Genomic DNA, 24693 nt, shown 5'->3' with positions numbered 1-24693 from the left:
GGGAGAGGTGGTGGATGCTGGGACCCCAGCCGATCCCAGGCCTGGGCTCTCTAAGAATCAGGAAGCCTTCCTTCCTGTGGTGATGGTTTAGAATAAGCAGGTAGAAAGGGCAACGGCTGCTCCTTTGGCTAAGCATCTTTCTCAGAGGCAAGGACAGGCATCCAAAGAGCAGGAGGCGTAGGTGCAGAGAACCCTTTTCCACCACCTCCTCCTCCAAGGCCTGGTCTGCCTCTCTCACCTCTTTGTCTAGCAGCCCAGCGGGAGGAGATAGAGGGGAGATCAAGAGACGTCCTAAGTCCCAACACTTCACAAGAGGGGGGAAGATACCGGGTGCCCAGCTTCATCATACTTTGGGGGAGGCACACTCCTGGGTTCAGCATCCTTCATTGGGGGAAGTAGCTCCCCCTCCCTCTCGCTGATCCTATCTGGAGAGGATGCTCCTTTTCCTCTCCAGTGCTTAAATGCCGGTGTCGCCCTGCCTTGTACCCCATCATGTTATGCAGGAACAACCTGACCAGGAGGGTGTGCAGAGTCAGGGATCCGCTGAAGTGTTCCTTGAGGCCTAGCCTTGGAACTCCTTTCCAAGAGTTCTTCAACAGTATATTGTCTGAAGCGATGGCTGCGGTGAGCCGACCGAGCCTAGGGCCTGCCATACCTTATCAAAAAGAAGGCATATCCTTTCCAGTCGTGGACATGCTTCCGCTGCCATAAGTGAATGGTCAAGGAGCTGCTTTGATGTCAAAATCAGTGCTCCCTGCAGGGTGGGGGAGTCCCTGTCAGAACAGGGGGGCAAGAATAGTGAGGCTGCACAAAGCCTTGGCCTTGGCCATTAGCGGCTACAGCCAACTCAGTCATGGCCAGAGCATCGATACTATAGCCCTGATGCCAGGGGTGTGGTTGAAGCACAGCACCTGAGGGAAAGATTAAACAAACTAGTCAAGGCTGCTGAGTTCATGGCAGAGTCCTCTATGTTCAATATATTGTCAGGAACCTGGAATCTGGGGTGATTACAAGGTATAACCTATGGCTGAAACATTGGGACGTAGACCAACAAGCCAAATCCTACCTCTCTGCCATTCCTGTCACGGGGCGTTTGGTAAAGCCTTGGATCCAGTGCTGGTGGAGACCAAAGAAAAGAAAAAAGCCCTTTCTTCACTATCAAAAAAGATGATTGCAGAAACAAAAACGACTTACCATCCCTTTCAGTCCAAGAGTTACTCCTCTGTGTGGAGAACAACCAGACCCTTTGGGGGGCCTGGAGCTCTCAACACTCTGAGTCCAGGGAGGGGCCCCACAACTGCACAGAGGTGGCAAGGGACATCACAAGCAGCTATCCATGTGATGCCAGCTCAGGGCAGGTGGGGTGGAGACAGGTTGCAGGAATTCTGCAAGACCTGATCTTGCACCCTGGAAGAATGCAATGCCCTGGAGTCCTCATCAGCCAGAGAGAGTAGTCTCTATACAAGGAAGTCTTCCAGACCATTTTGAGGGAGTGGGTAGCCACCTAGATGGACCTCTTCACCACCAGACAGATCAGGAAAGTTCACACATTAATGTTGCAGTTTTGGGATGCAGAAGTGGAAGCAGTTGACCCCATGTCAGCCCGTGGTCCTTAGGCTTCTATGGTAACTCATGCCTGGGTCCTAGTGGTGGCACCTCACTGGCCCAGCTGGCCATGGTTCTCAGAGTTGGTGGATCTCAGTTGCCATAGCCTTGCAGCTGGATCTCCTGTCCCAGGGACCCATGCCACATCTAGCCTCAGGCTGGCCTCAACTCTGTCTGGATCTTGAACAGGCAGCATTCCTAGATGAAGGGCTGTCTGCCAAAGCGACCTAGAACATTCTAGCATCCAGATGGGTGTCCGCTAACCAAATGTATGAAATGATTTGGAAGGCCTTCTATTGCAGGTATAAGAACCACACCTACAGTCTTCTCCTGCAGGCATCCTGGATGTTACAGAGTTTCTCCAAGCCAGGTTGGACCTAGGGCTTGCACCAAGCATGCAGTACAGATAGCCAGTGGACCTAAGCAGTGTGTTCACAGTCCTGGGGGGCAGATTCCTATCTTGTCTGCTGAAGGTTGAGAGCTTCCTGAGAAGAGCCTCTCTGATATTGTTACCTGTTACCCATAAGTTTCTCTCCTGGGATCTGACCTTAATACTCATGTTGCCGTCCTTCATACTCGTACATGCCATTAGTCTCAAAGAACTCATGTGGGAGGTGGTTTTCCTAGTGCAAAGCCATCTCATCCAAGAGGGTGGAAGGACTGGAGGCTCTGTCGGTGTGCAAGGAGCTCTTCCTCTTTTTTTTTATCATTAATTTTTATTCAAATTTTCAAAAACATAACAAAACAAAACAAAAATAATTAAACAATAAAATAAAATGTTGACTTCCGATTTGTCGCAGATCAGTTATAGGTCTACAATATATAACAATCCTGTCTCTTAAATTATATTACAAAATAACTTTCCTCCAGTAGTTATCTTAGTTAATCATCAAATCTCATAAACATTACTTTATTCTTTCCACAAAAAGTCAAAGAGAGGTTTCACTTCCTTGAGAAATATATCTATCAATTTTTCTCCAAATAAACATATCGATTAATCCATCTCATCAAATTTGTTAGGTCCAATAATTTCAATAGCCATTCTTCCATTATCAATGTTAATTCCATCTTCCATCTTCAATAATCCTGTTAAATCCAGTAATTTCAGTAGCCATTCTTCCATTATCAGTATCCCATAATAATCTTGCTGTCATAGCCATAGTCATATAATAAGAGTCTAATGGGAATTTCCTTTCTCACAAATATTTCCTTGCCATCAATTCTGAATATGTTGCTGAAATATTGTTGTAAAGTCATATCTGTGTTCTTTTTTTTTTACATAATGCACTGGCACATCTCTTGAGAGTTTGTCCATTGTCACATGTCTGTAGTTAATTCCATAGATTTTTTCTATGTCAAGCTCCATCACATCATTCCAGTCCAAAAATTTATCCAAGACATTAATATCTCTAATATCTTCATTAATTTCTTCAGAGACAACGTTGAATTCCAGACAGTAAACTTTATCTCTAATATCCATAAAATCCAGGTCTTTTTCCGATTCCACATTTGTTCCAATCTCCAGGGCTTGCATCTTCTCTTTATTTTTTCTTTTCTCATCTCTGATCTCATCAATCTCCTCTCTCACAAGATCCCCTATTTCTTTAAGCTCCTGGTTCATTTTGCCAAATTCAATTTTCATCTCCATTCTACCCTGTCTCAGGGTTTGTTTCGTTATCTCAATCTCATCCATTATTTTCTGAAACATAATTACTTCCAGATTCTCAGCCACTTTCTTGATTGCCATTCTTAAAACCACGAAGAAAAAAGAAAAACCACTTCTTATTTCAGCAACAATTGGGTTAATATTTCAGGCCTGATGACATCACAGTGTAGACAACACAGCCTGCCTTATCTCTTATATGTTCAGGAATGCAAAACAAATTTAGTTCACAGCTTCAGAACAGTTAGTGGCGTCGTGAACAAGCAGATTCGTCAAAATGAAATAGACCAAAAAAAAAATAGTCCCAGACATAAAATACTCCAAAGTTCATAAATCAAATTTATTTATTTATCTCCTCAGAATAGAAATCCCTCATCCGTTTGTATCTTTAAAATTCACAATTCCAGGTCAGCTTTTTGCAATCAAAACAAAGATAAGCTTTTTCAATTTCTTTCCTCCTTAATTTCGTGAATGAAAGAGAAGAGTTATAACTCACCCAGAAATTCTTTATAGCTGATTCATTGACAAATCTCTATTTGCTGCAACAATTTAAACCAGATGAAAAAAATAGAAAGAAGAGTGCTTGCCTGTTAGAATCCGTTTTTCTTTGAGGAAAAGATAAACGTGTCGCTTAATCAGTTAGAGCTTGTTTGAAAATCCGTCCGGCATTGCTGGCTGAACCTTCTCTCATAAATTAATGAAATCCAGTCCTCCCAACTAACACAGGCTTTTGTGGTTAATCTCTACGTTTCTCCCTGCTCGGGAGAAAATCTTTACCAGTCAAAAAGAACGTTCTGACTGATTTTAAAACTGAAAAAGCTTCTTCTGAGACGAGAGCTCGTCTCAAAAGCAGGCACAGGCGAAGTCACCCTTCCCGGAAGTCAAGGAGCTCTTCATCTTAATAATAATAATAAAATTTTATTTATGAGTCGCCTATCTGGCCGAATTAACGGCCACTCTAGTCGACGTACATTTACATGGTAAAGTACAATAAGAATCGATAAAACCACAACAATAATTAATATACCGGTATTAAAAACAACCCACCCCAGATATCCCATAGGCCTGCCTGAACAGCCAGGTCTTCAAGTCCCGGCGGAAACCTATCAGGGAGGGGGCATGGCGAAGGTCAAAAGGAAGGGAATTCCAGAGGGTGGGGGCCACAATCGAAAATGCCTTCTCTCTGGTCCACACCAGCCTCGCTATCTTAACTGGTGGGACCGAGAGAAGGTCTTGTGTGGCTGATCTCGTCAGGCGGCATAATTGGTGATGCTGGAGGCGCTCCTTCAGATAAACTGGGCTGAAACCATATAGGGCTTTAAAGGTCAACACCAACACCTTGAATTGGGCCCGGTAAACAACTGGCAGCCAGTGTAGATCTACTAACACCGGAGTGATATGATCACGGCGGCGGCAGTTCTTAATCAAGTGTGCCGCCGCATTCTGTATCAGTTGTAATTTCCAGACCGTTTTCAAGGGTAACCCCATGTAGAGCGCATTACAGTAGTCTAAGCGAGAGGAGACCAGGGCATGTATCACCCATGGGAGCAGATGGGCAGGAAGGTAGGGTTGCAGTCTCCTTATCAGATGTAATTGATACCAAGCTGCCTGGCTCACTGCCGAGACTTGAGCCTCCATGGACAGCTGGGAGTCAAGAATGACCCCGAGGCTGCGGACCTGGTCTTTTAGGGGCAATTTTACCCCATTGAACACCAGGTCTATATCCCCCAACCTGCCCCTGTCTCCCACGAGCAACACCTTGGTCTTGTCGGGATTTAGTTTCAGCCTATTCCTTCCCATCCATCCACTTACGGATTCCAGGCACTTGGAAATGGTGTCCACAGCCAACTCTGGTGAGGACTTAAACGAGAGATAGAGCTGAGTGTCATCCGCATATTGGTGGCACCGCAGCCCAAATCTCCCGATGATGGCCCCCAGTGGCTTTACATAGATGTTGAATAACATGGGGGAGAGGATAGAACCCTGTGGCACTCCACAATTGAAAGGCCAAGGGTCTGAAACCTCATCCCCCAATGCCACCCGTTGGTGCCTGTCTGAGAGATAGGAACAGAGCCACCGTAAAACAGTGCCCCCTATTCCTAATTCCTCCAGGCGATCTAAAAGGATACCGTGGTCAACGGTATCGAAAGCCGCTGAGAGATCCAGGAGGACGAGGAAGGTGAATTCTCCCCTATCCAGCGCCCTCCTCATATCATCCACCAGGGCGACCAAGGCTGTTTCAGTTCCATGTCCAGTCCTGAAGCCCGATTGGAATGGATCTAGATAATCTGCTTCATCCAAGTGTGTCTGTAACTGTTTGGCCACCACTCTCTCAATCACCTTGCCCAGAAATGGTAAATTAGAGACTGGGCGGAAGTTATTCAACTCTTGGGGATCCAAGGAGGACTTTTTCAAGATGGGCTTTATGACTACCTCCTTGAAGGCTAATGGCATTGCACCCTCTTCCAAGGATGCATTTACTATTGCCTTGATCCCTTCTTCCATCCAGTATGGGAGGTCCTCAGACCAGACTTTGTGCCCACAGTTAATTCCACCTTCTACAGGGTACAGGAAATCTTTCTGCCCAACCCAATGCACAGGAGGGAGAAAAGGTGGCACAATCTTGACATAAGGAGGGCCCTGTGAGTGTACATGACTTGCACCAAGGACCTGAGATGCACAGATTTTTCTTTGTCTCCTGCAAGCAGGGAGCGCAGGGCAAGCAGGTGTTCAGGTCCACCATTAGCAAATGAGTCAGAGAATGCATCTCCATGGTATATGTACCTAAGAATCTCATTCCTCCCTCAGTCATCACTGCTTATTTGGTCAGAGGGGTGCCTGCCACGACAGCCCTTCATACAAGAGCTATGACATCTGCTGAGGGCCACATAGACTCCCCCGCTTTTGTTTGATACTGCACGGTGGATGGATTCACTTCAGCAGAAGCAGCCTTTTGTAGGAGATTGGAAGTTCTCCTCCCACCTATATTCTAGGGTTACTGCTTCTGTAAATCCATTTTCTGTATGCTCCTCTGCTGACCAAGAATGGAAAGTTGGGCTTAGAGTGAAGTGTTCTGCTCAGCAAAGAGTGGAACATGCAACCCTATCCTTTTGAGTTCAACCAGGACCAGAGTGGATAAAGTGGGCTGTGTGCCTCACGTTTACATGGTTTATTCCTGGTAACACAGTTAGGGCCTCCCATGCCACTTTTTCTTTTACTGTATATGTTTTCTTCCAAATGTTTTCCTTGTTCTATCTTATGTAAAGATTCCTTATTGGGAATTTTTGTACTGGTAGGGTGGTTTTGGCCAGGCCACACTGCTGTCCACTAGAGGGACATTTCCTCCTTTTCTTGCTGGCTACCGCAAACGTTTTTCCTTTGAAATTTGCCCTGTTTTCTGAAGAGGAGTTAACTCTTTCCTTGATGCTCCTCTGTTCAGAACAACACTTCATAGTAAGTCCAGCTTTCTCTTCTTTCTCACCACTCCTTTTTCCTCACTTGGCTATGCCCCAAGCCTTCCTTTCTCCTCCAAAAGTCCCTAGTACTGCAGAATCAAGAGGGTGCTACTGTTTGGTATTTTAAAAATATAAAATGAAATAGGAACTAAGTTTCGTGGTCCTATTTCTTAGCAGAGATATAAATGCAAGCAGCAGAGTGAACGTAAACCAGTCCACACCTTTCCCTAGGCACAAATAACAACAGACACAACCTTTTTAGGTAAAAGATAAAGAATATTTACTCACGACCTTTCATATGTTCAGAAACATAGCCTCTAGCTTAGATGAAAGAAAAAGTAGAAGTCTTAGTCCATCTTAGTCTTTGATAGTGATGCTCTGAGGAGAGCATCTGCCATGCGGCCTCCCCCAGAGGTAAAAAGATCAGTAATGGAGATTATTCAGGAATCTCCAGGACAAAGGAGGAGGAAGCCAGGTAACTAATCCCACCCATTAGGAAGTTACATCATGGTAAACAGGTACATGGGATATTTCCCCAAATATCCCTTAAAGGGAACATCTCCCTTTACAAGGGAACATGCAAGTTTGCCTATTACTACAGCTACTTTACCTGTACCTAAGTCAGATGGTGCCCTGCACCAGGGCAGGGGAATGAGTTTATCCTCCTCATCTGAGTGAGCAATCAATAAATGCCTGCCTTGGTGAACTGCTCATAGGAACAGGTAACAAGTTAACAGAATCTGAAATACTATGTTAATCTAATCATGTCTCTATTGTTGGGTTTTCCTTCCGCACTCTTCCCCCACCCCCCATCATTTTAGGATATATTGAAGCAACGTTTAGACAAGTTGTTGGAAGAAAATGCAGCGTTGATAGTGCACAATTCCAAAGTGGAACAAAAGATCCAGGGTGCAGATACTGCAGATGTGGTACCATTACAGATTACCAGTGAGTTGTGTGTTTTTTTTATAAAAAAAAATCTGAATAAAGCAATCCATAGGTGTGTTTGAACAGGTACAGATTAAATACGTTTTTAATCCAATAAATGACAACTTTGTAATTTTATAGCCATTGAAAAATTAACAAAATCTAGAGCTGAGATCCAAAGAATTACATGTGGACCTGTGTATGTACATTTTGGTCTTTCCGGGCTTTCCACTAATTGCTGCAGAGTCTTATGAGTAGCATTTGCTACAGTTCCAGGGAGAAATGAGCAAAACCTCTTAATCAGTGCTAGCTGGTGACCACTGAACCCGGTAGGGCGGCTAGGCAGCTAAGTGGCAGTGGCTCCAAGGGGGTCACCATAAGTAGTGCTGTGATGTCTTTTATCTTGCATATTTGGATTTTGTTTTAAAAAAACAAATAACAGGACTGACACCATACATTCAAGCCCATTGCCATTAGTGAACACAATCACATAAGTACAGTTTACAAACCACTCTGCACACATGAAAAATATATGTGGAGTAAATTAGTTACTCCTCCAGGCCCAATTGGGGAATGCACGAAAAGTACCTGAAAAATGTCTGGGAAGAACTCACAGCTCTTGTACAACTTTCTCAGGTAGATATTAGAGCGATGACATTACATCAGTGTTGGTTCTTGTAAAGAATACGTTAATGCCATTGTTTTACTTGATGCTGTTTCCTCAGTTTGGGAATAAAATGTTTGTTATGTCGACCAGCTTTCCCTAAATTTTCTCTGTGTGGCAATTATCAATTCTACGCCTTTCCATCCCAGTGCTTTCCATCCCAATGCTGCTGGTATCTTACCTCCCCTGGTCCCAGGCTATGGTCTAAGGACACATGAGGCCAGTGCCCTGCTGAAGCTAAGCAGGGTCAGGTCTGGTCAGTGCCTGGATGGGAGACCATCTGGGAACCATACGTAAGCCGCCTTGGGTATCTATCATGAAAAGAAAGGTGGGGTATAAATGCAACAAATAAATAAATAAATAAAGAGAGCCTAGAAAACAAAAGCCGCCACAATTAAAAATACACAATAAAAAATGTTTATAAGAGTTCCCTATTACTATATTGCTTACAGTGATAGAGTTAACAAATAGCGGCACATCCAAACAAGATTACTCTACTGTTCAGCTTCAATAAAATCAGACCTAGTTTATGTCAGGCTTAGGTGGGCAACACAGCCAGTTCCAGACAAGACTGTTAGGAGTTAAAGACACAGTGAAGCCGGTAATTGACAGCACTTGGCAGAAACGCCCAAGGTCAGGCTGCGGCTGTAACTGATAAGTGAAGCAGCAATGAAAAGGCTTCAATGAGCACACAGAGGTGTGGGGGTAATAGGAAAGCATTATAGAGTTGGTTGGTGAGCAAGAGACGGAGCACGGTGTGAAACCAGTAAAGTTTCGTTTTCTTAAAGACGTGGCTGATGGTCTATTATTTCGGTCGGCGACTGGCACTGATAAGCAAGCTAAAACGCTACTGGACTCTACTGGTTATACTGGTAAATTGGTGCTGCACTCTACAGTTTATTCATAACTGGTTTGCTAACTGTCCAACATATTGTTGCGGTACAGACAAATCTGTAGTGAAGGACCAATAGCAGATGAATAGCCTAACAGCAACCCAAGGCTATATGAAGGCTGCAATCCTAAACCCAATTATCTGAAAGTAAGCCCCATTGAAGTCAATAGAATTTACTTCTGAGTAGACATGGTTGGATTCCGCTGTAAGGTTGCAATCCCGTGCTTAAGTACTTGAATTCAGTGGAACTTGCTCCCATCAGGACCTCTTAGCATACGTTGGCTTAGATTGCAAAGAACAGAAGACAGTGGGGGTGAAATGTTTGCTCTTCTCCTGCAGTTTCTTTATTTGCCTCGTGTGTTACTCGGCTTTCCTCACATCTGGTCTATAAGCCAATATTCTTCCTGAAATTATTATGCTGCTATGAAAAAAGGTATTTCACTTTCTCAAAGTGAGTAAAACAACAACAACCTACAGCAGAAAACAGAAGAGGTGGGAAGCACAAAGGAAGTAAATCCAAACATCCACAATGTACTGCAGGAGGCTGGATACCTTCATGCAACCTGAACTAATAGAACCACCATCTGACCTGCCTCTCTATCCCCCAACTCACCCACCTCAGTGTTGACATAACACTTTCCACAGAAACCCAATAGGAACAGGAAAAGCAGTTTGGATACATATATATTTGTAGCTAATATGAAAGCAAAGCTCCTAGTAATCCCCCCCATGCGTTATAAGCATGCAAGAGAGGCTCTTTCTCTCACACGAGTACACACACACACACAGAGAGAGAGAGAGAGAGAGGCAGAGGAGAGGTTATCAGTAGTGCCGAAAGTGTAATTCCCACCAAGAACAAATGTGCCAAAAGCTAACAGATGCTTTCCTCTTGCTTTTTTGTATTTATCTCACATATCGTTTGGTTCCCCATAGACTCTTTCTCCGCTTCAGCTCTCTAGCTAAGCATTTTCACTAATTTAAGAATTCTAAAAAAACAAAAAACCTCAAAACCCCACCCCTTACTCTTCTAAAGTTCCCACTCTCTGGTTCGCACACGCAAATCCTTCCTCTTTTCCACTCTCGCCCAGGGTTAGTGTATGTGTTAAGTATGTGTGCATGTGCAAATTACTTCATTAAGAAGGCCCTCATGGCCCCCGTTGAATGCCTGGTGCCACTGCCATGAGGAGGATGCAAGCGGGACCATTGGGAAGCCCCAGCACCATTTTCCCAGCCTCTATGCTTCTCTCCCCAGTCAAAAGGTGAAATAGGTCTCCAGTGAGGCACTAATATATTTCTTTAAGGACTAGTGGGCTGCAGTAGTATGTTTTTCTTCTCACATCCCCAACACAAAGGCCCAGTTGGGGCCTAGAGATGCCCTCAACCACCGAAAAGATCTTTCTTCCGCCTCCATTCCTCAGGACAAGAACAAAAGCTCACTCTGGGCTAAGAAATGGCTGCCGCTTCCTGCGGGCAGACAAGCAGGCAAGAGCCTCCTTCCCCAACCCCTGACAACACCAAAAGCCCCATTGAGCTAAACCCAGCAACAAAGGCCCCCAAAGGCAGCCTGCTGCTGTCAGACAGAAGAGTAGGCTGCCGAGAATCTTTCCAGCCTTTGCCCCAATAAAGAAAGCAGATCCTCTTCAACACCCTGGAACAAGATGATGCCAGCTAAACATGCTTTTGGGGCAGTTTGCCTGCACTCTCCTTTAAAAAAGTAAAATATATTGAAGCGATGAACACTAGAGCAATAAATTCAGAGACATTGATGATAGTAACATTTTTAGAAGCTGGGTGCCTCTAGCAAGGGTCATGCTGCCCGCTCTTTTAGCTTGATCCTTCCAAAAGCAGGGAACAATCAGTGCAGGCTCAGAAGAGCAACTGGCACAAATTACAATCGTATGCATCAATCAAGAAAAGGAGATGGAGGAACAAAGGGGTCCAGTGTCCAGTCTAAGCCACTCTTCCCGGAAGAGTTTTCAATTTGTTATTTAAAAGGAACAGGCTTTTTCACCCGTAAAGACAGGAGGGGTGGAACAGTAGTGACGATTGTGATTGGCCAGTACAGGAGATGGACAGGTGTAAGTCTCTATATGAAATATGTTAAATATGAGTATGGGGAGTGGGGGTGGCCATTTTTATTCTAACATTACTTTCTGAAAATATTTGTTTGCTGGCTAAACATCCTATTTTGATTATGATTACTTAATCTATACTATGGCTGTTTCTGGGTAAAAAGAACCCTTCCTTTTCTGTCCAGAAACACCTTCATAGAATTTTTTTCCCTTGGATCATCTGTAGTATTGGAAGAAGCCTGCTGAATAGATTTCAAATGCCCTTAGGGTGGCTGATTGACTTTGAAAACGATAACTGTGATCAGTTGATTTGGATTATGGAGCCCACACCCTCTCCCTGGGGTCCGATATGGAAACTTGGGGTGGTATACAACATAATTAAAGTACAATGCATGCAAAGATTAAAACACCTACAAATACATCACTATGACCTATACAAATACAGATTCAAAGCTGCTGCAATTTTATATCAACATTCATATTTTAAAATCCTGGGCAAATAAATAAATTTCCAGATGACGTCTAAATGCCATCAGTGTGAGAGACAGCCACACTTCCATGGGGAGGGAGTTCCAAAGTCAGGACACCACAGTGATGATGGCCCTGTCCCAAATCCCTGCCCCATGGGCCATACCCATCAGTGGCACTACTAACAGGGTTTCCCCTGCAGACCTCAAGGCATAGGTTGGTTGGTATGGGGGGAGGTGTTTCTTTACATTTCTGTAAGGGCCCAAAATATTTTCCCAAAACCCTGAATTGGGCCTGGCATCTCACAAGCAACTAGTAAGGACCAGTGACACATAGCTGCCCCACACAACAGCCTGGCTCAGTTGGGAAAATCCATTCCCTCTGTCTGAAATGGCTCAGAGGGAAATAGGATTTGCTTGTGCACTCCCATCTCTCCTCATCTTTTTTAGATATTCCTGCCTGTCATACAATGTTACACCTTTTCTATGTATGGTAGTTACCTAACTATACAGGGATACCCCGCTTTAATGTTCGCAATGGGGCCGGAGAGTATACTTTAAGCGAAAATAAACTTTAAGTGAAGCAATTGTCTTCACTTGTACTGCACACAATCACCACTAGATGGCAGCGGCGTCATGCCAATAAAGTGTACGTTATTGCAAAGCGCACGAACGTTAAGCGAGGTATGGGGACGTATGGAGCATGTACGTTATAGCGAGGCAACGTTGAGTGAAGCGACGTTAAGCGGGGTATGCCTGTATTTAATTTGATCTAGCTGCGGGAAAAGTAAGAGCTAGGTATCAAAAACACCTTGTGGGGTGAGTGGGATGTGCCCCAGCACTATTATGACTGTAGCATCTGTAGGGGCAGGGTATCTTTCGCTTGGGAGAGGAAATTGTATTTGAAATATATTCTTTTACTGTATGTTGTTGAACTGTGTTTTGTTGAAATATGACTTGTATTTTAATATGTATTTTGTATTTTCCTTTTACATGTGTTTAATTGCGGTAGCCTATGGCTCTGAGCAAAGATTCATTTCATTACCTAACTATGTTATATCTCTTCTTAGAGCTTGAAAATCATAACCAGCTGTTAACGGATGAAAATGCTAGTTTGAAACAACGTCTCCAGCACTTTGACAAGATGCAACAGCTCACAGAGATGTTACAGGAAAGCCACAGGTATAAGCGAGCTAGCACTAAAAGTCAAGGGAAAGCTCTGGGATTTCAGGTGCTTAACCATTTTAAAATTTGCTCTTGTAACATTCAGTGGTGACTCCAAAAAGTCCCATTTAACCTTGCCAAGCTACTTCCACCACACCTCCTTTCAGCTTCGTCCACCCCAAGCTCTGCTCAGCCATCATAGCAAAATGTAACCTCCAATGTTCAGCAGCTAAATGCTAGATATTGAGAGAAATGAGGAAATTAAGTGCTGGCCTAAATGGAAAAAAATGATTGTGCAAGATTACAAACTGAGTAAAAGGTCAAGGTAGGGTCTGAATCACAAACTCTCCCCCCACCTTTCTTCCAGAAACTTGAGATGTCCAATGCAATGTCTGCTGCAACTTCTTGGGAATGGTTTCAGTTGATGCAGCCTGATGATGTAGACAAGGTGCTTGTGATGATGCAGCCAGAAACGTGTCCTCTCGACCCTTGCCCTTCTTATTTATTTATTATTTAATTTGTATCCCGCCCTTCCTCCCAGCAGGAGCCCAGGGTGGCAGACAAAGCTCTAAAAACACTATAAAACATCATAGAAACAGATCTTAAAATACATTAAAACAAAACAGCGTTAAAAACATTTAAAAAAAACAACTTTAAAAAAGGGTTAAAAACATTATTAAAAAACATTGAGCAATTCTAACACAGACGCAGACTGGGATAGGTCTCAACCTAAAAGGCTTGTTGAAAGAGGAAGATCTTCAGTAGGTGCTGAAAAGATAGCAGAGATGGCGCCTGCCTAATATTCAAAGGGTGGGGATTCCACAGGGTTGGTGCTGCCACACTAAAGGTCTGTTTCCTATGTTGTGCTGAATGGACCTCCTGATAAGATGGTATCTGCAGGAGTCCTCACCTGCAGAGCGCAGTGATCGACTGGGTAAGGAGTAAGGAGTAAGACGGTCTTTCAGGTATCCTGGTCCTGAGCTGTATAGGGCTTTGTACACCAAAACTAGAACCTTGAACTTGGCTTATTAAAGCTTGCCGAGGGGGTCTGACCAAGTGGATCGAGGGTGTGGTCAATGCATCATTGCGGGAGGGAGTGGTTCCAGTCGCCCTGAAAGAGGCAGTGATCCAACCACTCCTGAAAAAGCCCACCCTGGACCCATTGGTCTGTGACAATTACCGACCAGTTGCAAATACCCACTTCTTAGGGAAGGTGATTGAGAGGACTGTAGTGCAGACATTGCACTGGACACCTCATTGGGGACTACAGTAGATGTGGATGGGGCATGAAGACTGCTACGGAGGCAAGCAACTTTACCCTCAAAGTGCCTGGCAAACAATTAACAGTGGGCCTCTGAAGGGTCTAAAACTCCATTTCCTGGAGTTGATGTCAACAGGCCCCTGACAATATGGAAAAGATCCACTGGATGGCTACTTGAGGATGTGATAGAGGCAGAGAAGTGGGCCTTCTTCGTTGCCCTCACCACCACACGGTAGGCACAGTTATGATGTTTTACTTGTGCCCAGTCAGCCTCACAGCACGTCTTTCACCACTTGCGCTCTAGCCATCATCCAGCCTGTTTCATTGCCCTTAGCTCTCTGGTGTACCAAGGTGCAAACTGGGCTCCACAATGCCGGAGAGCACGCTTGGGGTCAACCATGTCAAGAGTCCGACATGCCTCGTTGTTCCACAGCGTGATAAGGCTTCAACTGGGTCACCTGCTCTATCTACTGGGAACTCCTCCAAGGCATTCAGGAATCCAGTGGATTCCATTTGTCTCTGGGGGCAGACCATCTTAATCTGTCCACCACCCCTGCAGGGAAGGATCGGAGCCATCAGTCTAAACTTCACCAGGAAGTGATCTGACCATTACAATGGGGTGACATTCACCCCCCCCCATCTCCAGACACACCTTTCTCCATCTGGAGCAAAAACCAAGTCGAGGGTGTGCCCTGCCCTATGTGTTGGGCCAGTGACAACTTGAGACAGCCCCACAGTCAGCATGGAGGCCATGAAGTCCCGAGCTGCAACACTAGAGGCAGCCTCAGCATGGACATTAAAATCACCCAGGACTATTCTGGGCTCCTCCAACACCACAGCCAAGACGGCCTCTGCCAGCTCAGTCAGAGAAACTGTTGGGCAGCAGGGTGGAGGGTACACCAGCAGCAACCCTAGTTTCCTGTCTCCTTAGCCCGACACGAAGTGCAGGCCCTCACAGCCAGCTCCAAGACAGAGTGGTTTCCTGGTAACAGAGATGGAAGTTCTGTAGACCACAGCAACTTCTCCGCCCTCCCTGCAGCCTGTGCTGGTGTTTCACCGAGTATCCAGGTGGGCTAATGTGGTTCAGCTCAACTCCTCCCAGCTCACCCACCCAGGTCTCGGAAATGCACACCAAATCGGCACCTTCATCCACGATCAAATAATGGATGAGTATGGTGTTATGGTGTACCGATCTGGTGTTAACCAACAACACACTCAGGCCAGTGAGCACAGCAGATGCACAACGAGGAACCCATCCATGAGAGGAGTGGGAGGGAGAAAGAAGGCACAGATAACGTTGCCCTCGTCTTCTATGGTAATTCACCCCCCATGGGTATACTTCCCTCTACCCGTGATCACTGAAATTGGGGTGGTATCACCCATATCTCTCCTTACTAAGACTCTTCCTAAGCACCTGATATGGGCCCAACAGGAGCCCACCAACAAAACCTAGCTGAGCCAATTATCTGCAAGAATTGGGAACAGTCAGACCCACTCAATATTTTTCACACAGAGCACATCTACTTCCCCTCCTGTCTCACACCCAGGAAGGGCCAGCCTTCTGCCAGTTGCAGACTCTCACTCTGAAGGCATCTGGTGACTTTCATTCAGTTCACTGCACAGGCTCTCACCCTGCTCAGGAACTACAAATGGGCCATACGCTCTCCCCACTACCAATCTCCCTCAGATTGGTTAGGGGGAAAAAAGAAAGAAGAAAGAAATAGAAGAGGGTAGCGCCCTAGCCCTCGGGCTTAGTGTCACCCCCTCGGTGGTGACCCCGCCAGTGGCACTCTCGCCGCCCAAGGGCAGCTGGGCTTTTATGCCTCCTGACCAGCCAGGAGCTGGTGCAAGAGGCTGCAAGATTCACTGCAGCCTCTCTCTGGAGCCAGGGTCAGGCAGGGGGTCCCAGTCCTTGCAGCACTTACCAGGGACTTCCACTATCTCACAAGTTCACAAACTAGGCTTGAGGATAGAAATCCTTTTTTGTTTTTCTGAAGCATCTGGTAATCAAAGGCCTGTAAATGTGGAGAGTCCAGTACTTCTTCATTGTTTTAATTTATGGGCTGTTTCTTTATTGACCATAGATCACATCTGAGTGTGTTTTTTTTAAAAAGGAGACAGTGTTAAATAGCATGGGTGTATTGACTAGATTGAACCTCCCATTTCAGCTCATGTAAAATATTTCTATTCACTATCTATCTAATTTAAGTAGAGGGGGTGTTTCTGATGAGATCATTGAAACATTTGAATTTCTCTAGAATTTTAAAATCAAATTTCATGCTCTCCATAGAAACATGTTTCTACACCAGTGTTTCCCAATCTAAACACAAAATAATTACTGCTTTTAGTATTTAACTGGTATGATGAATACCTATTACAATGTTTGTTTTATATTATAATACAATCACCAGAAGAGGGGCTGACTGTTAAACCACTCTGGCCACTGGAACTCTGTCAGGGCAATAGGAGTCTCCTAACATCTCTCAGCACCCTTCACAAACTACATTTCCCAGGATTCTTTGGGGAAAACCATGACTGTTTAAAGTGGAATAAAAGGCTGGCAAGGGTGTGACCCCCTAGTTAGCCAAGCCAAACAGCTTTTAGTCTGGCTTTTAGAACACTGACAGTAGGTTCTTACTGAGCATGTCTGTGCTATTATAGACTCCATAGATTTTAAATTAATTAAAAATCAGCCATGCATTTTTAAAACTTTTAAACTGCAGAAGATGAAGGTCAGAGTATGGGGCAAGGTCAGTAATAGGATTACAGGTACTTTGTTAACATGGCTGATTTTTAATTAATTTCAACAAATTATGAGACTATTTAAAAAAATGTCCAACAGGGAACTGGATTTTTTTCTCTTATTTTATTATTTATTTATTAGATTTATATCCCACCCTACCTCCCAGCAGCAGCCCAGAGCAGTAAACTAAAGCACCAAAAACACTCTAAAACTTCATAAAAAGAAACTTTAAAATGTATTGCAAAACATCCTTAAAAACATAATTTCTATATTAACAACATAGTATAGGAACTCTCCGGGCCATCCTTCTTCCCCCCTTCGATCTTGAATGTTAAGCTCTCGGTGCTGCTATATGCCGACGATCTAGCTCTAATCTCGGTCACTCAAATCAGCATGAGAAGATTGTTAAATAACCTGGGAGCATTTTGTGATAGGGAACATATGTTGGTTAACTACACCAAGACAAATGTTGTGGTGTTTGGGAAAAAGAAAAAAACACGTGCCTGGAAGTTAAATAACAAACTGATTAAACAGCCGTAATTTTTGATATTTGGGTCTCAATTTTAGTTCTAATTTTACCTGGAGACTTCATTTCGAAGCATCTAAGCTGAAAATCTCCCGCTCCATTCATGTGTTTCTCAGTTTTTTCAAACTTAAAGGAGGAAGCTTGGTTTCCTCTGCCCTAGAAGTGTTTCGTAGGAAAATAATTCCTACGATCCTTTACGGTGCAGAGATCTGGGGACATGTAAACATCACCTCATTAGAGAAGATTCAAAATGCCTTTATCCGTTCTATTCTGGCAATTCCAAAGGGCATTCCCGTCTCCTTTTTGAGGATGGAGACTGGTCTATACTCAATAGAGTCCCTGGCCCATGCGGCCTTAGCCAATTATTGGCTTAGACTTGCCTGTATGAGCAACTCCCGCTTACCAAAAATATGCCTCATAGAACAGCTCCGGAATGTCAATCACGACAACTGGCTTAGTCGTTCCAAACTAAAGCTGGCCGCATATGGGATAAGTATAGATTCCTTACCCATCACTCCCTCTAAGAGAGCGAAACAGATTTTGAAAGAAAGAATTCTTCTGTATACCAAACGATGGGTATACCAAACCATGCCACCACTCAATCAGCCTTCTCATTGTGGTACCCCTTATTTAAAACCTCCTTTGCCACGGAGCAATACTTCAATTTTTTAAACGTCCCGCTATTGCAAAAATCTTTCACGGCTCTCCGCTTCCAGTCGATGCCCTCGGCTTTGGTCAATGGAAGATATTCTAAGACTCCATTTCACCTCCGGTTATGTATTTGTAACACCGGGGAAGTAGAAGACATTGTGCATTATCTTTTGAGATGTCCTCTCTACAATGATATGAGGTTTAAATACCTCTCGCATATCCTTCAACCTATATTATACAGACCCCCCCTGGAACAAATTTGCATTCTATTAGCAGGCAATGATATCTGTCTAATCTGTCAAGTAGCATCCTTTGCCTTGGCTGCGGAAAAGATTAGAGTTAAATATCTAAAACGCCGGAAGGGGAATTAGAAGCTGTCCAGTATTAGGTTCCTATTTTTATTCAGATTTGGAAGAAATTGTTTTAATTAATTTTAACTCCTTATATCTTTTGATTATTTGTACCTGTCTAAGTATTTGGCTATGTTTTTATTCTTTTTCTGTTTTAAATGTATTATATTGTGGTGGCCGATGGCTATAAACAATAAAGAACTCTTCAACCTTCATATTAAACAAAACATCTTTAAAAACATATTTTTTAATTTAAAAAAGCTTTAAAAACATATTAAAAGCAATTCTAACACAGATACAGACTGGAATAAGGTCTCTACTTAAAGGCTTGTTGAAAGAGGAAGGTCTTCAGTAGGTGCCAAAAAGATAACAGAGATGGCACCTGTCTAATATTTATGGGGAAGGAATTCCAAAGGTTTGGTGCCACTACACTAAAGATCCGCTTCCTGTGTTGTGTGGAACGGACCTCCTGATAAGATGGTATCTGTAGGAGGCCCTCACCTGCAGAGGGCAGCGATTGACTGAGTATATAACGGGCAAGACGGTCTTTCAGGTATCCTGGTCCTATATAGGGCTTTGTACACCAAAACCAGCACCTTGAACTTGGCCCAATAGCTAACTGGTAGCCAGGGCAATTCATTCAGCAGTGGGGTACATGTTGGCAGTGACCTGCCCCAGTGAGCAATCTCGCCGCTGCATTTTGCACCAGCTGCAGCTTCCAGACCAACCTCAAGGGCAGCCCCACATACACACTTTGAACTCTCAGTTCTCTCTGAGAGTTTTATGTATCGCCATGAAAACGTAGAGGGTTGTTAAGCAGGTGTTTCTGAGTTCAGGACTACATGTTTTTAAAATTTTTGTTTTGAAAGGATTTTATGGGAAGCAGCAGGATGGCACGGGGGTGTTTTTAATTTAACATGGAGGAATGTGAAAAATCCATGCTGGCTATAGTATACAGCCACTCTTGTGGCTGTATAATTTGCATAGTTTATAAAGCAACATCCTGCAGTCACATAATTGGTGTCCTTACATACCCATTAAAAATTGAGTAATTTTGTAAGTATTATAAATATTTCAACAAATTCCACATTAATAGGTTACGTAATTATTTGCTTGGATGCCTCAACTAATGGTTATTAAATAGGCAAACCTGCAGTTAAAATTCATGAAACCCAACAGCTGTTGAAGACCTAAGGTCTTCATGTGACAACAAACCGATGCGTCACCATACCAGGTAAATATGGGCTTGTGGATTGCAGTACCAAAAAAGTTGGGAACTGCTGTTCTAAACTATCCTTCCCCAACTTGGTGCTTTCCAGATGCTTTAGACTACAACTGTCTCATTCATGAACATTGGCCATGCTGACTGGGGCTAGTCCAAAGCATCTGGATGGCACCAGCTTGGGGAACGCTATTCTAAAAGTGGTTTTGGTGCTGTGCTGAGGCCAGTTTGCCCTAAAAATGCTGATCATGTGAGCCAGCTACTCAGTGGAGGCTGGTGGAACTTAAACCTGGTGGGGCACTATGAGGTCATGCCTATGAGGTCACCATCCTCCATTCTTCCAAAGAAACAGTGGGCACTGAAGTTCTACAAATACATCACACCTAAAAAAGTCTTACCTTGGTTCAGAAGGGATCCCTGCAGCCACAGTTGCAGTCTTTTCCACATACACAATCCCACAGACAACCTAATGTTTATCATGGAAAGTCAGCTATGTCTTTCCATTCCTTATTGTTGGAAGTAAAGCACCAATGCTTGTTGCAAGTGACCTGACCAAGTGAGGGGCAATAGACAGAAAGGCAATCTATTCTTCTCTCTGCTGATTCCTCCTCTAAAGTGTTTGTTGTTTTTGCAGGCTTTGCTCTTCTGCTTCCTCCCTTCTCTTCCTGTCTTTGTTCTATGTTAACAATGACTCCCTGAGTGCAGGCTGCATGGCTGCTTCAATATGTATGACTTTACCTCTTTGTAGTGATAAACCTTACGTTTCTTTATTCTTTCAGCTACCAGTCTTTGTGTGTGTGTGGGGGGGTCCTCTTTATTCAGTAAGAGAAGGTTTTCTTCAGGCATCAGTTGTGCGTTTATGTTTCATTTTGCATTCCCACCCCCAAGAGGTTTCTGGTCCTGTCAAGACAATTTGTTTGAGGGAGAAAATTGTTTAAGTTTGTAACTATTATAGTATAGCCTTAATTATTGTAAATGTTTTAGGTCTTTCCTCACCAGTACCAAAGGTTTGGAAGATTGGGTAGAGAAGTAGTTTATAGTTTCTGCCTATATGAACAGGGTTAGACTTTGTCACTTTACAAAGAAGTACAACCTTAACATGCAGTGGTGAGAAGCGTGTGGAAAAGAGATGCTTGATTTTAAATGTTGTATTACTGATTATGATTGTCTAGTATTGCTGATCTTGGTAAGCAACTCTGGAAACTTTTTTAGGCTGAAGAGTGGGGTAAAATAGTTTATTTTTCTGTCAGTTGTATAGTATGCAAAATTAATCGTCCTGCTTCAGAATAGTGGGGTTTGCTTAGGTTCTTGAAGCAATGCATTGTGTTCACTGGTTAGCAAAAATAAAAAAAACCTAGAGCCACCAAACCAGAAAGAAGCAATCATGGGTTGAAATCCCTTTGAACATAATGCTGGATCAAGCCAAGGGTCAAACCAGTCCAGCATCTTGCTTCCTAGAGTGGAAATTACTCCCCCCCCAGCAACACCAACCTCCCCCACAATTTCCCCCTCTCTCCAAGTAACCTCACTACTTGCATTCAACAGATGCCTTAAGAATTCTCTCTTCTCCCCACCAAACAAAGCAGTGTGCGCGCATGCACAGATACATATGCACACACACACACCTGTTTCTCCCCTCCCTTACAGTCCCCAGACCTCAAGAAAGAACCAAGAAGGAAGGAAAACAAAGGGCTTACCTCCTCATCCAAGGGAACCTGTAGTTGATTTGTCTCAGTCAGTTCTCTCCTTTCTCATACACACAAATTGAGTAAAATCAATGGTTGCTGCCATATCAAATCTTTTAGCTCAGCTGCAAGCTTTCCAAAAATGAGGGAAGGGAATGACTGGCAAGGTGCAGACTTGGGAACAGGAAGAATGATTGGCTATGGAAGGGCAGATACAAGCCCACCTTTCCCTCTGTTTATTTTCTGGGTCTTTTGATACTGGGTCCATTAGCTGCTTAGAAAAAAGATGGGGGAGGGGGGACATGGATGAGCCCGTTTTGTCCTCCGCCCTGCCTGACAAAGTGGTCTCTAATCATGCTTGGGTTTTTTTAACTGTTTCCCTCCCAGCAGATAGAGAGCACAATGTGTCAGTCCGTAGAAATGTATTCATATTACTGTGGGTGCCAGTGAAAGACTGGCCTATGGCTTTGGAGGTTTTTGGGGGTTTGGGGGTACAGAATCTTGGGAGGGCTACACCCCACTTTGCCCTTCAGACCAACCTCCCCTGCAGCTACTCAACACTGCATTGCAGTGTTTGGCTGTTCCATTCCGTGAAACAGAAATAGAAAACTGCCGTTTTCCGTTGTTTAGTTCACAGAAAGGAAGGGGAAGCTCATTTGAGTACACTATTGTAGACCAGTCATGTGAGCAGGGTGCGTGTGCAACTCATGCTCTCCATTTTGACAGTGCAGCAGGTAATGCATGCTTTCAAGGGACTAAGTGTCCGAGACCAGTGATCCCTCCAAGTGTGAGTGCAGCTATGTGTGCACAGAGGGGCTGTTGTAGGTCCCAATCAAGCCTTTTCCCGTTCCCTCCTTATGGTGTATGGTGTGCACACGGCAGTCTCCCTGTGAGTAACGCCATGGCTTTGAAAGTGGTGTGTTCACCAATGGGAGAGAGAGGAGGGCACTAGTGGGCCACATGAGGAGGCTTCCGTGTGCAGGGCTGCTTTTCACACCAGAAGGTGTCATAGTTTATTTGGTAATGGAATAAGAGTCGATTTTTTCTTTAAGTGTGATGGTTTCTTGCAGAACATTGGTTTCTACTAATGAGCGTCTTTTAAAAGAAGTGGATGAGGCCCGGTCGCGACATAAGGCTGAAGTGGAGCAGCTACACTGGAACTATGATCAGTTAAAGAAAACAACGGACGCACTTCCTCCCAGCAACATCAACAGATGTTAGTAACAGTGAAAGGAATGTCACTGTAAATGGTTTATAAATGATGAGTAACCATTGGGGTTATTTACATGAACAAAACAACTTTTAACACTGTGGCTGATTTAAATTGTATAGTAATTATTTTTTTAAGACTTCCTCCCCTAAGTTTATGCATATATGACTGAATATATAAAATTATTGAATGATTTTAATGCATTATTTGATCAATGGCAATTTATAAGGAGAGTCAAGTTTTTAAGTGAAAGAAAATTGATCTCTTCTAGTATGAGTTTTGCCCTCATCATAAACTTATTCAAATATGGGCCATATTAATAATTGATTGAGGTATTGTTCTGGGAGGAAATTGCACTGATACTTTAAGAACAGCTGAAGAATTGTGGCATTGAGACATCTTAAACTTTGAGCACTTCTGCTCATGTTAGTAAATTTAGCAATAATGTGAGTTACAGTGCAATCCTATGCATATTTATTTGAACTGCAGCCTTAGAAGGGATGAGGGATTCTTATACTTTTGCAGGTGCTTTAAAAAAACCTCTTGCTTATTCCTTCACTTCTTCTGTCCTTCAACACTTGGAAAACAATAGCTGTTGACCAAGAATTTACTTTGAGCATGTGGGATCAGGAGTTGCTATTCCCATAATCCATTAAAAAAAGAAAGATGCTGTCGACGTGTGTCCCAGCAAGTGTCCACATCTTCACTGATATCATTTCATCAATCTATTGGGTTGATTCTTCACTGAGATCCATGGGAACTGCCATGGTGGGTGTATGCTGTGTTATTAACAGGACATTCTGTTTTCTTTGACCTTTTGCACAATTATTTCTGGATTTCAAAACCACTGAAATCTTGTTTGAAAAAAGAAATGCAACTATCATGACAGTGCTAATTGTAAACGTTTCATTGTACTGAAATTTTGTATCTGCTGATGGAATGGCAAGTAAAGGATTTGCCATCCAGTGTGTCTTTCCAAATCCAGTGGAACCCTGTGGGGCTACATCCACAGCTCCATTACCCCCCACATTGGTTGCTATTGCTTTTTTTAAAAGTATATCCTATGGTACTGTTTCCTGTTGGAATAACACGTTGCCATCTTGCATGTAGCACAGACAACTAATTATGCCGTGTACGCATGTGTCTTTTAAAATGAAACCATGCAATATGTGCTTTTCCTACTTGAGAAATGTAAGTGGACCAGATAAAAGCCTCTCTAAATGTTCTTCATTTTAAAAATCCCTACAGGGTTTTCCCCACCTTGTTTTCCAGTTGAGGTATTGTAATTATACTGAAACACTTTTTAAAGAAGTGATCATCTTACAATTATATCCTGGTTTTAAAAATAAAGATCTTTCTCTGCTGGGCCTCCTAATGAAAGGTTCTGTGCTCAAGTCAGGTTTAAACAACAGACGTTTGCTGTGGTACTTTTGCAAGAGGTCTTTTGGATCATAAAGAATATAAAGTAACTTGGAAATACAGGAATGGGCAAACACCAGTTTTATGCTAATTCCTTAGCTATTAGCTGTGGACAGGGGCCCTCTGTTGCCACAACAATCCTGCCACAGATGGCAGACATCCTAGGCCAGTGCTGTCTCAGCCAAGGATAGGAAAACCCATATAGGCTCTGTTAAGTCCTGTGCTAGGAAGAGCAGTCCTTACACCCCCTTACAATTTATAGCAGAAGTTTCTCTCTACCCAAAATTTTACAAGTAGATACGGTAGATTGTGGGTTCTGATCTAAGCCAGGATTTGGGCGGATGCTGACGTCAAGCACCAATGTTGTGTTCTTTCCTCCTTTTCCCCCACCCTGTCTGAGTGAAAGAGGTTTAATGGTCATGTGGGTGCTCTTAAACCATTTTCAAAAGAGCACATTGTTCTTAATTGTTGACAAAGAAACTCCTAAGAGTTTTCACAGACAGGCCTCAGACAAGGCTTTCTTAAACCACCCAGAGTTTAATGCTGTAAGTGCAAGTTCTGTAGTATTATACTGGTTTCATTGCAAATTGTGGGGAACTGGCCTGATGTGAAATAAGTAAAATGTGAGAGTGGGTGAAGTGTCCCACAGTATTTCTTGAATGCCTTGTGTAGGCCAAGTATCTTGAAGGCAAGAAGAGGCTGGATAATCCAGCTGCA

The 24693-nt window shown here is 43.6% G+C and overlaps 1 protein-coding gene across 2 annotated transcripts in view; it reads left to right on the top strand.

Moving 5' to 3' along the window:
• CEP72 (centrosomal protein 72) overlaps window positions 1-23866 on the top strand; it is a 68883-nt gene extending 45017 nt beyond the window's left edge. For both annotated transcript variants that reach the window (XM_061589743.1, XM_061589744.1), the window contains exons 12-14: window positions 7545-7671; window positions 12816-12927; window positions 22418-23866. In XM_061589743.1, coding sequence (XP_061445727.1) covers window positions 7545-7671; window positions 12816-12927; window positions 22418-22568 — 390 coding nt within the window. In that variant the 3' untranslated portion in view covers window positions 22569-23866. The remainder of the gene's footprint in view (window positions 1-7544; window positions 7672-12815; window positions 12928-22417) is intronic.
• The last annotated feature ends 827 nt before the right edge of the window (window positions 23867-24693 follow it).

The sequence above is a fragment of the Rhineura floridana genome, chromosome 11, assembly GCF_030035675.1.
Source record: "Rhineura floridana isolate rRhiFlo1 chromosome 11, rRhiFlo1.hap2, whole genome shotgun sequence".
Lineage (NCBI taxonomy): Eukaryota > Metazoa > Chordata > Lepidosauria > Squamata > Rhineuridae > Rhineura > Rhineura floridana.
Note: the sequence above shows the minus strand (reverse complement) of the source record. Positions and strands in the feature narration are given on the sequence as shown.